Raw genomic sequence first — 16,922 nt, 5'->3', positions numbered from 1 at the left:
CACAATTAGTCTTCTGATTGAATCTCGAATATTTTCATTCTCACTCTGTGTAGTAACTAGAGACGCCGAATTTGTCCTCGACAAATATATGTCATTGAAAAATGTGGTTGAGCCTAAGTTATGGATTTTTGCAAAAACTAAAATCGCACAAACTCTCAGGAATTTTGTCAGATACAATAATAATATGTCATCACGCTAGCGAAATTCAGTCCTTTTCTTGAGTTATAAGCATTTGAAGATGAGTGATTTTCTGATCTGTGAGGAGGAAAGATTTCATGTTTCATTGAATAACTCACCCTGAATTGTAGCGAAACGTCTCATATTATAGCACAACACTTGTTAGGTCAACCTCTATCCACAACATGGAATTTTGTCGAAAATTAAAATCGCTCACTCTCACGAATGATAGTACTTGACGAGAGTAACTTGTCTCTCTCTCTCTTGTGAGTTACTCACAACCTAGCTACATTATTGGACTGTTGCATTAACTAGAATTGGAACCGTTTTGGGCGTAAGCCTGTGGTATTCTTCTGAAAGATTGATCAATCTCTGTTAACAATCAGACATTTTTTCTCAGCTTCAACTACGGTGAAGCTGTAGTCAACTACTACTCAGGTCAAGCTTCAACTACGGTGCAAATTTCAGCCAAATCTCAGATACTTCTAGGTTTTCTCCAAAAATGTATTGGACTAATTCTGAACGGATGGTCGATTATGAATTGGACCTTAATGCAGGTCCAATCTCTGATCAAACTATGTGTACGAGTGGTTAAATACCTATGACCAAATTTTAAGAGTTCCAAAGATCCAATCTCAAAATTAAACAAGCCTTCAAGAAGATTTGGATTTCTGAAATGTGGTTTTGAGTTAGCATATAATAAATTGAAACGCGTTGGGCGATTTTAACGTTTTTTATTTAAATCAAATTTAATAAAAATCAACGCTTTCCACCAACGCGTGGGGCACTCTTAGGCTGGACCTTGGCTGCTTTCGGGGCCTTGGGCGCCTTGCCCTGGAAACAACAAGTAAAATGCTCAATTCATTTATAAAATAATTATAAAAATACAACAACTGTACAGAATTGTTCAGTTGAAATTAGGCACATTCTGTCAAAACCTCTGGTCATGAGAATTTTCAATAAGAATATGAAAAGCATCAACTATAGGCTGGTCCGAGAAGTATTACTTTTAACATGAAGAGGGGAAACCAATTTTTCCTTGCACACTTTGTAGCATGGACAGAGTAGTAGAGACTAGTAAGCATGCTGTTACACTGCTAAAACAAAAGTAGGGAGAATGCTATGAGGTAGTGGCAGTGATTAGTGAAGGAAGGAGTATCAGGCCTCTCTGTCTTCGAGAAAGAGCCGTGTTAAAAGTAATATCTCTCGGACTATAGACTAGCTGTATTGGATGCACGTATGTGCAAGTGCACGGGAGACCACACGAGCAGATAAATAAACAAAATCTGGAAAAAGGCATAAGAACACTTGACACTGGACGCGTGCACTTGCTGGTGGCGTTTAGTGTGAGCAGCTGCAAGCAAGTCACAACGTATCTCTATGACTCTTTCCAGATTTTGTTTGTCATCTGCATGCATGGTCCCGCCTGCACTTGTAGATAAGTGCATCCAATGTGATCATAACCTACCTAATACATAAAGCCTGGATTAACACGCGAGTAGTCGCGCCCGCGGCAAATTGCCGCATAATTGTAAATTTTGTATATAGCTTTGGGAATTTTCGTTTTCCAAGGTTGGCAGCTCATGTAATCCTCGCTGTGACTGTCCTCTAGACAATCTTGAACAGTTTGAGTCCTTGAACAGTATGAGGATGGCAGATTTAACTTTGACTAATTTCAATATTAAGGTATTATCTTCCTATTTTATATTCCATCTTCTGATTTAAACTTTTATTATATCTAGATGTCGAAAAATGAGTCAAATAAAGAAGGTATATTCATTCCATTCATGAGTAGATTATTTTATCCCATAAGAATTATAAATTCTAACAATAAATTTGCAGTATGTATTTTTGGAATCTCCTCCATGTATTATGTTATTATATACTATTAATAGTATATAATAACATAAAACACGTTGAGAAAGATTTGAAATTAATAAATATTGAAAGAGCATTGTCAAAACCAACTGTTTATAGTCTAGGTAGCCATAAGGATGAGTGTGAGCAAAATGCTCACGCGCGACCACTGACGTTCTGCAAGTCCGTGCGACGACTACTCGCGTGTTAAAAATTAAAACTTCTCTTGGTTGACATATAAAATTTACACGTTATGATAAATAATCATAAAAAACCCAATATCTATTTCATAAACCCCAGATCGAGTTAACAATAATAAATTTACTAAAGCACGCTGCACACTGATACATTATTAGTAGCGACTACTAGTTGCTATGGGAACGCGTAATTGGAATGTACATGGCATTTCCAATTCCGTGTTACCATGACGCCCCTGCCCTACAGACTGCTGTAGAATAATAAACAAAACTGTATGTTACCTTGGTTGGTGGGGGTGGCTTCTTCGCCGCCTTGTGGCCTTCTTTTGTTCCTTAGCAGCCCTAAAACAACAAATAGGACAATATTTGACTATGAACAAGACAAAAACTATCTTTATACTAGGCCTAACTAAATCTTCTATACTAGCCTATATAATAAAAACGAAGGAATTGTCTTATACAGAGTACGGCAGCAAAACTTCCCTTTTTCAAGTAAATGAAACTCTTTGTATGGATCACAAAGTTTGTTTTTATTTTTACTTTCCTTGCCCTATTACCATAGGTAAGGAAAGTATTGCTTTCCGAAAAAATTAAGGTACTCCAATTTCTAAATTCTATACGTTCCAAGGTCCCCTGAGTCCAAAAAAATGGTTTTGGATATTGGTCTGTATGTGTGGTGTGTGTGTGTGTGTGTGTGTGGTGTGTGTGTGTGTGTGTGCGCGTCTGTTTACACGATATCTCATCTCCAATTAACGGAATGACTTGAAATTTGGAACTTACGGTCCTTACACTAAGGATCCGACAGGAACAATTTCGATCAAATGCAATTCAAGATGGCGGATAAAATGGTGAAAATGTTGTCAAAAACAGAGTTTTCACGATTTTCTCGAAAATGGCTCCAACGATTTGGATCAAATTTATACCTAAAATAGTCATTGATAAGCTTTATCGACTGCCACAAGTCCCATATCTGAAAAATTTCAGGAGCTCCGCCCAATCTATGCAAAGTTTGATTTAGATTCTCAATTATCAGGCTTCAGATACAATTAAACCAAAAAATTCAAGTGGAAAAGATTGAGCATGAAAATCTCTGCAATCAATGTCCAGTAACATTTCCACTAGAATTGAAAATAAACTTGAAATTCGAGAAAATGTGATTATTAAATTGCAAACTGTTGATTCTGTTGATTGCGTACTGTTTGACTCTGCAACTGCAGTGTTTCAAAATTTCCACTCTGAAGGCCGAAAGCTGCGTTCTGAATGAGAGAGAGAGAGAGAGAGCACAGAGAAGGAATGCTCTGTGGAATGGGTGTGCTATTTTGCTTCGAGTGGGAGAACCTCACCACGTGACCTCACCACTACAAACACAGCAGAGCCGAGCAGCAAGTGAAAAGTACAGCTGGAGCGATCTAGCGGAATTAGTTTGTCCCTAGAGCTAAGCGCTCGACGTTAAATCATTCACTATGAAGAGATAGCGGATCTCGTGTGTATCCAGCGTTATTGTCCTGTCACAGCTGGCTCAGATCTTTGAATAGTAGACTTGAGATGCGCGTGAACACTAGCGTCAGGTGATCAATTTTCATAACGGCAAGGAAAGTTGTGTGAGTGCGCCATACCAGATTTTTTTCTAATGTAGACACATATAAAGTTTTGTTTCAATTAGTTTTGGAAATCAAATCAGGTAGGTGGCGTCCCCTATTCTCCATACATCGAGTAGACCGATTTCTAACGTTTGTCATGAATCTCATGCAATCATTGCAGGCGTTATGTTAGCAATTTCTTCCTGTTATGGTCTTCAGATCGTGTAGGTTCCTTGGACGGTTTACATAAACAAGGGATTTCAAAAACACCCATAGAAGAAAATTAACAAGGGTTTAAATCGGGAGATCGGGATTGCCACTCTAAATCGATCCTAATTTAGATGAGATTGAGAGAAAAAAAGGGGCGTCCTAAAAGTGTTCCCTCAATTGATGTAACGTTCATAAAGCATAAAGTTCCTGCAAAATTGCCATCTTGTATGGATGGAAATGAAGATCATCATGAAGAATTCGTCTCACAGAACGATCGGAAAGTCCAAGAGCAGACGCATGTTTGTGCGCAGAACGCTGTGGTGATCGCAACATTGAAACTCTCACTGCCTCATTGTTCTCAGGTAGTGATGTAAAACTCCAGGGAATTTAAGATCGAGGAAATATTCTCAGGGAATTAAGGGAAACATTCCTAATAATCATAAATTCCAGGGAATTTATGGGAACTTAAAGAAATTTATGATTCATCTAAAAAGACGGTTTTTGTTACACGTGTTCTCAATTAACTGTTATACAACAGATTTATGTAAGAAATATAAAAAAGAATAACTTATAAATTGTAATAAGTTCAAAGAAAACAGTAATTTGAAGTTGATAGACTGATCCCATTTATGAAAGGTGAAATGAGCACTGAATAAAATTTTCCAAATCATTCAATTGCACCACTATTATCATGCTACTTTCATGTTGAATCCGTTTTTTTTACTTGCTGATAAATGCCTGTAAACCCTAAATAAAGATTAGAGTAGAATATAAATCCAAAACTTACAATGATATATACAACAAAATAGGCTAAACTAAAACAAGAGCATACTCGAGTTTAATTCAATATTAAAAAGAAAATAATTTTACAGCTCACAACCTTTCAAGGGTCATTAAGGCTCAATTAACTTGTAATAAGATACTATTCTAAGCAACGAATGTTCAAAAAAAGGTATAGAGGGAAAAGTTCGGAACTTAATTATTGATCTCGCAGTGAAACATACCTGATGGCCTGTTCCCTCTGTGCCTTCCTGATTTCGGGCTTCATGTTCCTCTTGGCGAGGATGTCGGTGAGCGAAGCGCCGACGATGGCTCGCTGGAACTTCTGAGTCCTCCTTGTCCTCTTCTTGGTCTGTTCCTCTTCCTGACCCTTCTTGTGCTTCCGCCTAAACAACACACAAACAATTTCTCGTCAAAACAAATACAAATTGGCATGATAGAGGGCCCTTCAGCCTAAACACAGCACGAATTGACAACACAAACCATTTCTCGTCAAAACAAATACAAATTGGCATGATAGAGGGCCCTTCAGCCTAAACACAGCACGAATTGACAACACAAACCATTTCTCGACAGAACAAATACAAAATTAGCATGATAAAGGGTCGTCCTGGTTCTTCTTGTGTTCAGTCTAAACACAACACAAATTATCGACACAATCCATTTCTCGTCAAAACAAATACTAAGTAGCACAACAAATGGTAGAAAATGGGTGAAACTACGAAGGTGGGGTGTAGAAGAGAAAGTGGAAGTTGCTACGGTTTGTAGAGTGAACATCATTGCCCAAACATGGTCATGTCATCAAATAGAGAAGTTATTCTATTATATAATTCTAAAAAATCCAATACTCTCCTTCTAGCAAGGAACACCCCGCAGGCTGTTCACAAAATCTCTAACACGATAGACTAGAGTTTACACAAAATGTTTGTGATAGCAAAAATATTTTATTTATAGCACAAATATAGTATAAATATTTTATGTGATAGCATAAATGTTATTATTCTAAACGATAATTGAACCATTTTCCGAATTAATGCTATCAAATACCCTGAAAGCCCTGAAGACTTAGTGCCGGTTGCACAAAAGCCGGTTAAATTTTAACCGTGATTAATTTCACGAAAACCAATCAGAGAAGCCGTCTTTTCTAAAAGGCCATCTCTGATTGGTTCTCGTGAAATGAATCAAGGATTGAATTTAACCGGCTTTTGTGCAACCGGCACTCAATCTCTTAAGAGGCGTTTAAAGCAGTCAAGGTTACTTGCCGATTTTATAAAAAGAATGTATTTTGCAAACTAGAGGCCAAGTTTGCAAGAACTTAAATCTACTACATATAGGCTCTTCTTCAAGTCTTCAGGATATTTGGTAGCATTAATTTGGAAAATTGTTCAATAATTAATCAATAAAATTATTATTGTTTAGAATAATTCTATCACATACATTTTGTGTAAACTCTTGTTTATCGTGTTGGAGATTTTGTGAACTGCTTGCGAGGTGTTCCTTGCTTGAAGGAGAGTAGGCTATTAAATGTTTAGAATTTAAATCCACTAAATGTAGACTCTTCAAGTTTTGTTGATTCAAGTAGAAGAAAATTTTTTGATTTTGGATTCAACTTCAATCTCACAGGGAACCTACAAATGGGAAAATGAGATAAAAACAGATGTCAGTCAATGTAGAATGTATAAAAACTGAATAAAAAAAAGTATGATGCAGAATAAAGTATGATATGAGGAAGGTTCTGGCCTGTTTCGAACTATAAAACACAATCAGCAACTTATTTATCATGTAGGTCTTGTAATAATAATAATAAGATGATCATTATCAATGCCTATTACGTGTCATTTCCCTACTGGTGGATAATTCCATCAATCCATATTGAGAAAAAAAATAAGGAAAGAATGATGTTTCCACTGAAACATAATAGCCTATGTTTTATGCGCATTCATGTCAAATACATGAGAACAAATTTGCACCATACAAAATTTTATGAAAATATTTTTATTATGCCAAGTTTTATGAAGAGAGATTTCTCAACTTATTATCAATGAGACAAGTATCTAATATGAATCCAACATATAAGTATTCTAACTATAAAGAAAATAAAAATCTCAGTACCCTTTTTTTAAAATATGTTGTGATAAAATATTTAAAAAAAGGGTACTGAGATTTTTATTTTCTTTATATTTATATTACAAGTAGCCCTATACAGGAAAGAGATAAGTATTCTAACCTTAACTTCAAGTAATATGAGCACATCCAGACAATTATTAACTTCAAGTAATATGAGCACATCCAGACTATTATTTTTAATATTCAGAAGTATTTATTTCCAAAGTTGGCTAGTATGTGCACATAGACTACTAATATTATTCTCCTGTCTTTGTCGTAATTTTGTTTTATGAAATTGACTCGGGAGTCCGACTAAGGGCCGTTTGCACAGTGACAGTTTAAACTAATTTCATCGTAAACTGGATACCTTATACCTTCTTCTTCTTCATCCATTATCCACACTTGTGGGATCGATGGCGTTATTTCACAATAAAAGTCAAAAAACAGAACACTAATTTATCAAGATGGCAGCGATCAGGATAAAGCACACATAGTTAACATCTAAGGCCTTGCTCTTTAACTTACTGGCAAGTTAGACAGTATTTGAGACAGGTCATCGTTTAAAAATTCCTGTACATCATAAGCCCTGGCTCTCAAAAACCCGGTCACAACCCTCTCGAACTTGCTGGTATCCAACTGCTTCATCCTGCAGGTAGCCTGTTGAAGTAGCGGAGAGCTGCACTCCTGTAGCATACCCGCGATCTCTGGAGGCGCACCCTGGGTATGTCAAACAGCACTCGATGCCTGGTGTTATGGTGATGTACATCAGTCCGAGTCATCAGATTTTGTTGATTCTTCTTGATATACATGAGGCAGAGAAAAAGGAAGTGGCTGACTACTGTTAGGATACCCAGCCTAACAAAAATGGGCTTGCAATGTGCATGATTTTAGCTTGCAGTTATAATCCTAGCAGCCCGTTTTTGCAGCTTAAGTATGTCCACAACCTTGGCTGAATGACCCCACATGAGTAGACCATAGGAGATATGGCAGTGGAAAAGTGCATGAAACACCATGATTGAATCCATACCAAGTATCATTTGTTATAGTGTGATTCATTTTGAGTTTTAAGCCAACAGCTGATTAAATTCAGTTTAAGCTTTCACTGTACAAACGGCCCTAAACATATAAGTTTCCTAACTGCAAGTATACTTGATGGTTGTGGTCATCAGAAGGCTTTTGATCTCGGATTATTACTATTACCACGTAATTCGTTCAAGGTTGAATTGTCTGTGTGTAACACTTAAACATAAGTTAAAAAACTACAAAAAGTGCATAAAACCATATTCAATGTAAGCCTGGATCAAGTTTTAGTTGAATGTTTTCAAATATTTACTGATGAATATACTATGATACTTTGTTGTTTAGGCTATAACAAAAAGCTTTAAACATGAGGAAATTTACCTGTAAAAGTACGGTCCATGTCACCTTACGAGGATTCCTCTTCATCAAATGTGACGATTCACATTTGGCGTTCAGGAAAGTGAAAGACTGAAAGAAAAACAATTAATAATTAGGTAAAATCAGTTTTAGTTTTTCATTTTTCAATATTTCTAGTCTATCAATCTAGTTCTAAAAAAATAACTTTTACACTACACTTAGTAACTTGAATTCAAAGAGAGGCAAGTATGTTGGATTCAAGGATTGATTGAAAGATTTCTTACAAAAAAGGTCCCTATAGTGTTGAGGAATATATTAAGTAATTTCAATATAACTTTTTGTTTTTATATTTCTTCAATCTGAGCATTAGTTTCATCAAGTTTGTTCCAAGTAAATGAATCATCTATATCAGAGTAACTTTTCAATGTAAGTAATATTACACGTTGATAATATATTGATGAAATTAAATTTAAAGGTCCCAATTCCTTAGTGAGGACTTGAGCCGCTGGTTAGAAACGCCGCGGCTAGAGCGTATAACCTATACATTTATTAGATTTGATGATTCATTGAATTTTCAAGTTGTAAGCACGTTATGTCGGCAGATGAACTGGTAGTTCTATCTACCTACTATATATCTTTCACGGTTCAGGTCAAATAAATTATCGAAGATAGAATGATCTAATGAATTTATAGACTATTTGCTTCAACCACGGCTTCTCTAGTAACCTAGTAGCCTAATGCAGCTCGAGTCGTCACTAAGGAATAATTGCACCTTAATAGAAGAGAATTGAATTGAAGAATATAAAAAAGGCTGCGAGAAAGAATGACAATAATATTATCACTATATATAATAACAATAATATAATACTATTATAAATATTATTAGGCTGTTATGGATTGATCAGTTACTGTAGGCTGTAGATATACTGGTATTTCTTTTAATAAATGACACAAATAATTTATAATCATTTCCTAAATAATGCATTACAAAATGATCAAGAAACATTATGAATAGCATCTACTAGCATTACAATTAAAGCTGGAAACTTTATATTTTATAGGCTTTAAGTTTGTCAATGTTTGATTGCCAAAGTCTTAAGGCTATAAGTTTCAAGAAAATTGGATTAATTATAAATTCAACCATTCTATTAATAAAGAATACTGATTCAACTTACAACATATTTTAATTGAAAAAAGTAAGAAATAACACAATAACGGAAGCAAATTGTATGGTAACAATTCAAAAATTGAGGTTATGTTACGAAATATCAATCTTGATTTATTAGCTATAAACTTACTACAGAGCATGAAATTAATGTTGGTAATCAGTTCAAATGATAAGTTCTCATTGAATATTTAATTAATAATCTTAGTTAATCATAATAATGTACCTTTCCATCGGTCTTCACCATAGTCTTCCCATGTCCTGGGTAGATTTTGTATCCACTATACGCACAAAGTCCGATCCTGTAAAAATAGATTAAATGTTTGTAGACTTTCAAAATAATCCATATTTTATTTCTAGAATAACAAAATTCATAAAGATTAATGAATAAATAATGGATAAAAATTTACTTACTTCATCTTGAAATACGTGAGATAACCTCCCCTTTCAGACGCGTTTACAGTAAGGAACCGGAAACATAACAGAAGAACATACGCATACGACAACCATTGTAAAAATTAACAATTATAAACTTCCATTAATAAACAGTATTTTGGCTCTTTTTCAATGATTATTTGAAAATTTATATTATTTTAGATTCACGAATTTAATTATTATCATGATAATCTAATTATTTTCATAGTTCTCTTAAACGCGATATTGTACTTAAAAATAGGCGGGATATTTGAATTTGCGTACCGTTGAATTTTCTGCAAACTTAGTATCACTGCCTGCGTTTGCAGAAATTAAAAAAAAATATTGTACTCCAATGGAAGGTCAATATATGTTTAGAATTATTTGTAAAATAGGTGTGTTTCCATCCATAATGTTAAATTCTCTTCTTTGAGATCTGGAAACAAATTACCTAATTAATTGGCACATAAAAAGATAACCCACCACAGGCTAATCTTGTATGGATATGATTGTAATGATACCGTACCTACAGTACCGTATCATTTTTATGTTTATTTTTGCCAATTTATTGATTCTACAATTCGATAACTACTATTATTCAATTTCACATCCTATTATAAGAATTTCTAGCCAATAAATCACGCTTGACTACTTATATAACGAAATATGGTAACCATCTGAATTTTAAGTAGATAATAGTAACAATTTATTATGCTATCTTTTCTCTATGCTATATTACTTCGAATAATATATTTACTTTTATGGTAAAATAGTACTACTATAAATTAACTCAAAATTCATGAATATATAAAGTTTTAGCCATAATATGACTTTTCAGTCAGCTACCTATATCATTTTTGAGTATTTAAAAGTGATCCGATAATATGCAGTAAAATAGAAAATTTAGCCTAAAGACTTACTTAATATTCCTTTAAATTTTAAAATAACAAAATTATATTCAACCAAGCATCAAAAATATATTTGGATCATGTACCATTATTTAATTTAAATTTGAATTTTTTATTGAATATTAGTATTCACTGGCATATAAGTTAGTAACTTATGTAAAAGATTAAATAAGATACCCACTGACATTCAATGTAAAAGAATAATATTTGCTTAGCCTTAGATTGTTTAAGTTTGATTCTACCCATCTTTATAGTCTTCAAAACAAGTTGTTAAAATTATTGTGAAATTATACTTGATAAAACATTAATGCAAGTACTTGAAATATATTCGATGTACCTCCACTCCTATGAGTGAGTGAAAATAATTATGGGATGGGAAGGATTATTTCAGAATCTCAACTTTATTATTATAGTATAAATTGATTAAGTATAAAAATTAAAACCAATTGAATCATCTCAATTTTAAGTGTATTAAGTATCCTAATGAAATGCGTCTCATACTATTAATATTCAAACTTTTTTACTATGCTCGAAAATGTACTGTATTTCTTCTTTGTTGATTTGGTAATGAAAGGATAGTAAAACATAGGATCCAGGAACTCAATAGAATTTGTAATATAATAAGTACCTTATATTATACATATCTTCATTTTTACAATCTAATAAAAAAATCAAGTCAATATGAATTAGACCAATAATGAAATCCATCCTTGAAGTTCAGCAAAAACACACTATAAAGCCGCGTTTACACCAAAGTTATTAACAAAATGTTAATAACTTAATCCTTATAGATTCTATTAGATTGAACAGAACTTGACAAACACATATGATCATCATGTGTATGATAAGTTCTGTTCAATCTAATAGAATCTATAAGGATTAAGCTATTAACATTTTGTTAATAGACTTTGGTGTAAACGCAGCTTTACGTTGTAATTTAAATGAAGATGACGTTTGAGACCTTCCAGTTCCAAAAGCTTGAAACCAGTCACAAAAAAGATAACAACGTAATTGAATATAATATGTGTCAGATTTCGCACTATGCATTGTGTTCTTGTCCCAACTTGTCGCGTTAGTGCGCAAGTCACTTTGTCATCGGTCCACTTTCACTGTGTTTTCTGCAGTTCACGGATTACATCAGTTTTTTGTCATGTTACATTTGTACATTAATTTTATTGTACATTTTGGTATTATTTAATATTATTTTGGAGTATTTCCTACCGTGTCTAGACGTTTTTTACGCATATCTTTTTCATCGACGTGGCTATGCGTGGCTTCTTGCAGCGCGGTTCGTGCATGCACTTTTTCCTGTTTCCTTCTACACACAGCAATGGCGTAACAGTTCACATCAGCTTTTTTCCGTTCTTCAATTTTCGTCGCTTTCAATTCAAAATTTTCAATTCTCAAGTTTTAAATTCATGTTTATTCAACGTAGAATGTTTCTTCCAGTGCTTCGATAAAGTTTCAGTATTTTCGGTTCGTTAGTTTGTGAAATATCTTCAATCATCAGTATTTGGTATGTTCCAACACGTTTCATTCGTCACGAGTGCTTCGAATTTTTATCTTCAATCCAAATTTATTCACTTCTCAGTGTGAGAACTCAAATCATTTTCATATTACTGATTATGAAAATCAAGTTTCCAGAACATTCAACATTCAGCAACAAGTTTATGATTGAACTGAACATTCATTTGCGGTAGGCATTTTTGGTAGGGCTTGAGGCCCAATTTCGCATTCATTCGTTTCATTGAAGTAATTCTGGTCTCGCGGGACATTATTACTGGTGTGTTGCTTGCATTCCAAGATCACACTCTCATCATTTCACGGTGCAGTCAGACGTTCTGCTCTGTATCCGTTTTGTTAGGTTAGTCAACTAGCTACCTAATCATTCATTGCTAGATCGAAGTATTAGCAATTTTCATGTCTACCCCGTAGATGGTGTATCAGTTTCAATCAGTTCTTTTAGTGATCTACGAACATTTGTTACATTTCATTCACCATGCCAAGCATTTGGATGGTTGTCTATTCAGACATTCACTATAGCATCAGTGTTGTGAATTTTGGCCGTCGCCAACTCAATTAACTTTGCATTTCATTCACCGTGCCTAACTTTTGGACGGTTCATTCAATTCAAATTCAGTGAATCTTCAGCTACGTTACTTTCAAGTTTATGTGTTGCATATCTCAACTGTGTCACACCGTCATTGTGTCAGTCTTGCCCGTATTGCACTGACAATAGTTAACCTGACATTACCCACTCATCGCTGTGTCGCCGCCGTTCCTGTGTCGTCACCACTGAGCCATCGCTGTTGGCTATCCTGATTCGTCACCATTCCAGTCCGGAGTCTGTCGCTCGGATTGATTCTTGTCCTGCCTGCGGGTCATCCTAGTCGCCGCTCTTCATGGTTCGCCGTCCAGTCCAGCTCCGGTAGCTCGCTCTGGTCCGCTCCACTTCGTGGGTCCATCCAGGTCTCCACCATCGTCCGGTATCATCGAGGGGGTCTCGATGTACTGCCCATCCAATTCAAGATTGGATCTCATGCTCTTCATGCATTTGATAAGTATTCTGTATCAATTTTGAATCATTATCAGCATTTTTCATTATTTGTTCAATTGCCTTGTTTGTTTAATTATTATTTGACCTTTTCAGGGTTTACTTGGAATTATTTATTCTAAAGTCGCGATTCCCATTTGTAGACACAACTTTTTACCAATATTTTTGGAAGTATTGCAAGTATTTGTACTTTACATTTTTCATATTGACTTATTTATATATCTGATCATATCAGACTTTGATCTATCATTTAAAGTTAGTCTAAGCCATTGTCAATTACGTTCTTGAATACAGTGTCTGTTTCATTTCACTGTACTACCTATTTTATATTGTCTTTAAAATTATTAATTACATTGAATATATGCTTTTCAATTGACGTTCAACTCATGATTATTTAGTGTATCTAATAAAACCTATCCAGAACTACAAAGGTTTTAATATGTCCTGAAAACGTTTGTTTATTACTCAACACTTAGTATTTATATTTAATTGTTCTTTATTGTCAAACTACATTTACCTTTTGTATTTTTTGCGATTACTCATTGACCTGACTTTTCTATTTTACTTATTGTCATTTGAAGGTTTATTTTCTCTTTGAATTTATTCATTAACTCATTACGGAGCATTACATATAGTAGTTTTGTACTTGTTCATTAGTCACAAATTGTTTTGTTTACTAGGAATTGGTCTAGTACCTAAATTAAATTTCCTGTTATCAAGTCAACATTTATCAACTGACAATCTCAATTTTTTACTATGTATTTTTATTGTTTTGTACTCATGATTATAGAGTCAATTTATCATATTTCAACTGATTGTCTCAATTTTTTATTATGTCATTTTTATTGTTTTGTACTCCTGACTATTGAGTCAATTATTCGTATCTCGTCAGTCAACTGCCCTGTGTGGCACTTCCTAAATCTAAGACAATATGTCACGTTTCTCAAAGTATACAATAAATCTATTGAACTGTTTTACTTAAACCTTACTTTTATTTGGCGTCTTTCCCAGCTACCAGTTTTATTATAAATTATCATTCATTTTTTAGCATGTTGGATTTGTGCAGTAGTACAATAAATATACAATTCATACATCTTAACATTTTTATTTACAAAAGCATTTCTTACAGTCCACTATTATTTCATTCAGTGGCACAGATCACACATGTTAAAATGGTCCTCCTTCGGCCAGATCAAGGCCAGTGACCTGGGACAACTCATTATCTAATGACCTCTGGTCAACTCAAACTTTTTTAAATTTGTAAAAAAAAAAAATCATCCTGATCTTTAACATTGACGCCTTAGTTTAGGGTCCAATTTTTGACATTAACTATTGTATTAGCATTGTTTGTATTAATAGATTCTCATTCATTTCAAGGTTAACTGGACCCCAGACAAGCACGCTGCGCTCGTGTTGGTACCAGTTTCTCAAGACCTGAATCATTGTAAGCTGCCACACTGCATCCTGTGCACAAGTTGCTCGATCGCCACCATTATCACTTGCTTGGTGTCACATCACTCAGTTCATTTGGCTCTCCACACAAGCCTTGGTGACACATCTTCTTGCAAACGTTTGCGCTTTAAACGTGGGCACACGCACAACTACAGTTGGCAGCATTTTAGGGTCGCAAGTATTCTAATTTTAAGTTGTAGTAATCTTTGTAATCATGGCTACTGAAGTTCTTCCAACTGATATCTCGGCGCTAATAGCAAAGAGAAAAAATCTGTTTGATCACCTACAGTGGCTCATTGATCAGTTTAATTTTGAAACGCCTAGAAATCAGCTAGAATATCATGAATTAATCACTGTCAAAGAGGAAATTGATACCCTTCGACACGCCTATGTTAATATCAAGGATAGCTTAGACGAAGGGGATCCCAATGGAGACAAAACTATTCATTATGAAATTTCAAAAAATTTTATTAACATTACTTCTAGAATCAAGGCCAATCTGGCAGCCTTTGAAGAGGCCAATAGGGTTCTCGTTGAACCTGCATTAGTGCATGCCCCCACTCCACGACCTATTCAATTTTCACAAGGTTTCAAATTACCAGAAATACCATTACCTCGTTTTAATGGTGATTTTGAAAATTGGTTGAATTTTCGTTCTGCATTTACTAGTATTATAGTTGATAATGATTCAGTTGATAACAGTGCAAAGTTTCAATATCTCAAACAGGTATTATCCGGCGAAGCGTTGAATAGAATCGCCAATGCACCACCAGGTGATTTCACTTTAGCTTGGAATTTGTTGAAAACCAGGTACGACAATCCAATACTTATTGCTGATCGACATGTTTCGGCAATCTTGAACCCACCGCAACTCAATTCAAAATCAGCACAATCTTGGCGCAGTCTTATTGACCATCAAAAAACAAACATTTTTGCTTTAGAAGCACTTGATTTAGGTATAGATGTTAAAGACCTTCTGTTCATGTATGTCACTGTGTCTCGTTTTGATATTGCTACCCTACGTGATTGGGAGCGATACAACTCTACTATGGATGATGTTTCTATTGACAATCTCTGGAACTTTATGGAGTCCCAACATAAAGTGTCACAAGCTGTGTCACTTAATTTGAATCACTCAGCTCAGGTCAATCCTAGGGCTAACCAGCAGCAGCCCAGCAGATCGGCAGCTCTTTCTTTCAACTCTAACAATCGTAGTATGGAACATCCAATTCATCATTCAACAACAGTCGCAGTACTGCTACACCCAATTCGGTATTTCAACGTCCCAATGCTTGCTTGTATTGTAACAACTCAGCACATTCTGTCTTCACTTGTTCTCAGCTGTCAAATCTACAGCCACAAGCTCGTGTTGACGCAGTACGCAAAAAGCACTTGTGCTTCAATTGTCTCCGCCCATTTTCAACAGGACACCAATGCTTTGGTGCATGTAAGCAGTGTGGCAAGGCACATCATTCCATTTTGCACGGTGCATCATTTCAATTTACGTCATCTTGCTCTAAGGCTACAGCAAATGCCAACAGTGTTCAATTAAGGAATACTACAATTTCCTCCAACAGCAGTCGTTCAGCACATCTTCACAGCTGCAGTTGTGGTTCACAGCCGGCAGTCAACCTCCGCACGTCGCCGCTCGCTTCATCATCAGTTGTCGCATCTACTTCTGAACAGTCATTGAATTCAACTGTAGAGTCATCTGCTAGGTCGCCGATTCCAGCCGCTGGTCAAGTAGTTAGTAATTCCAGTCACACATATGATGGCAACAAAAATTCAACAGTATCCATCATTCCTACTGCAGAGGTAGTAGTCTATGATAAGGTTGGTCAACCTATTTTGTGTCGCACGTTGTTGGACACAGGTAGTGACACCTGTTTCATTTCCAAACATCTTGCTTCACGGTTGTCTTTAGCTTCAACTTGTCATAACAATACTATACATACAGTTTCTGGCATCAATACAGCACCGATGTATTCCACATCTGTGGAAGTGTTTTCTTCTGATCGCACATGGTCTAGAAAGGTCTCTTGCATTATTGCCGACAAAATTACACCCAGTCTTCCACCAGTGGGAATTGATATTTCAAAACTTAGTTTGCCCACTCACATTCAGCTTGCTGATCCTGCTTTTCAC

The 16,922-nt window shown here is 35.2% G+C and overlaps 2 protein-coding genes across 3 annotated transcripts in view; one reads left to right on the top strand and one right to left on the bottom strand.

Moving 5' to 3' along the window:
• LOC111061043 (semaphorin-1A) overlaps window positions 1-16,922 on the top strand; it is a 530,166-nt gene that overhangs the window by 204,139 nt on the left and 309,105 nt on the right. The window lies entirely within an intron of this gene.
• Window positions 895-16,922, bottom strand: part of LOC111048331 (60S ribosomal protein L24) — a 77,179-nt gene continuing 61,151 nt past the window's right edge. Inside the window, 4 exon segments of the mRNA XM_039422113.1 lie at window positions 895-1,011; window positions 2,514-2,546; window positions 2,549-2,573; window positions 5,026-5,187. Of these exon segments, the coding sequence (XP_039278047.1) occupies window positions 937-1,011; window positions 2,514-2,546; window positions 2,549-2,573; window positions 5,026-5,187 (295 nt within the window). The 3' untranslated portion in view covers window positions 895-936.

Source organism: Nilaparvata lugens, chromosome 2 (genome assembly GCF_014356525.2).
Source record: "Nilaparvata lugens isolate BPH chromosome 2, ASM1435652v1, whole genome shotgun sequence".
NCBI lineage: Eukaryota > Metazoa > Arthropoda > Insecta > Hemiptera > Delphacidae > Nilaparvata > Nilaparvata lugens.
Note: the sequence above shows the minus strand (reverse complement) of the source record. Positions and strands in the feature narration are given on the sequence as shown.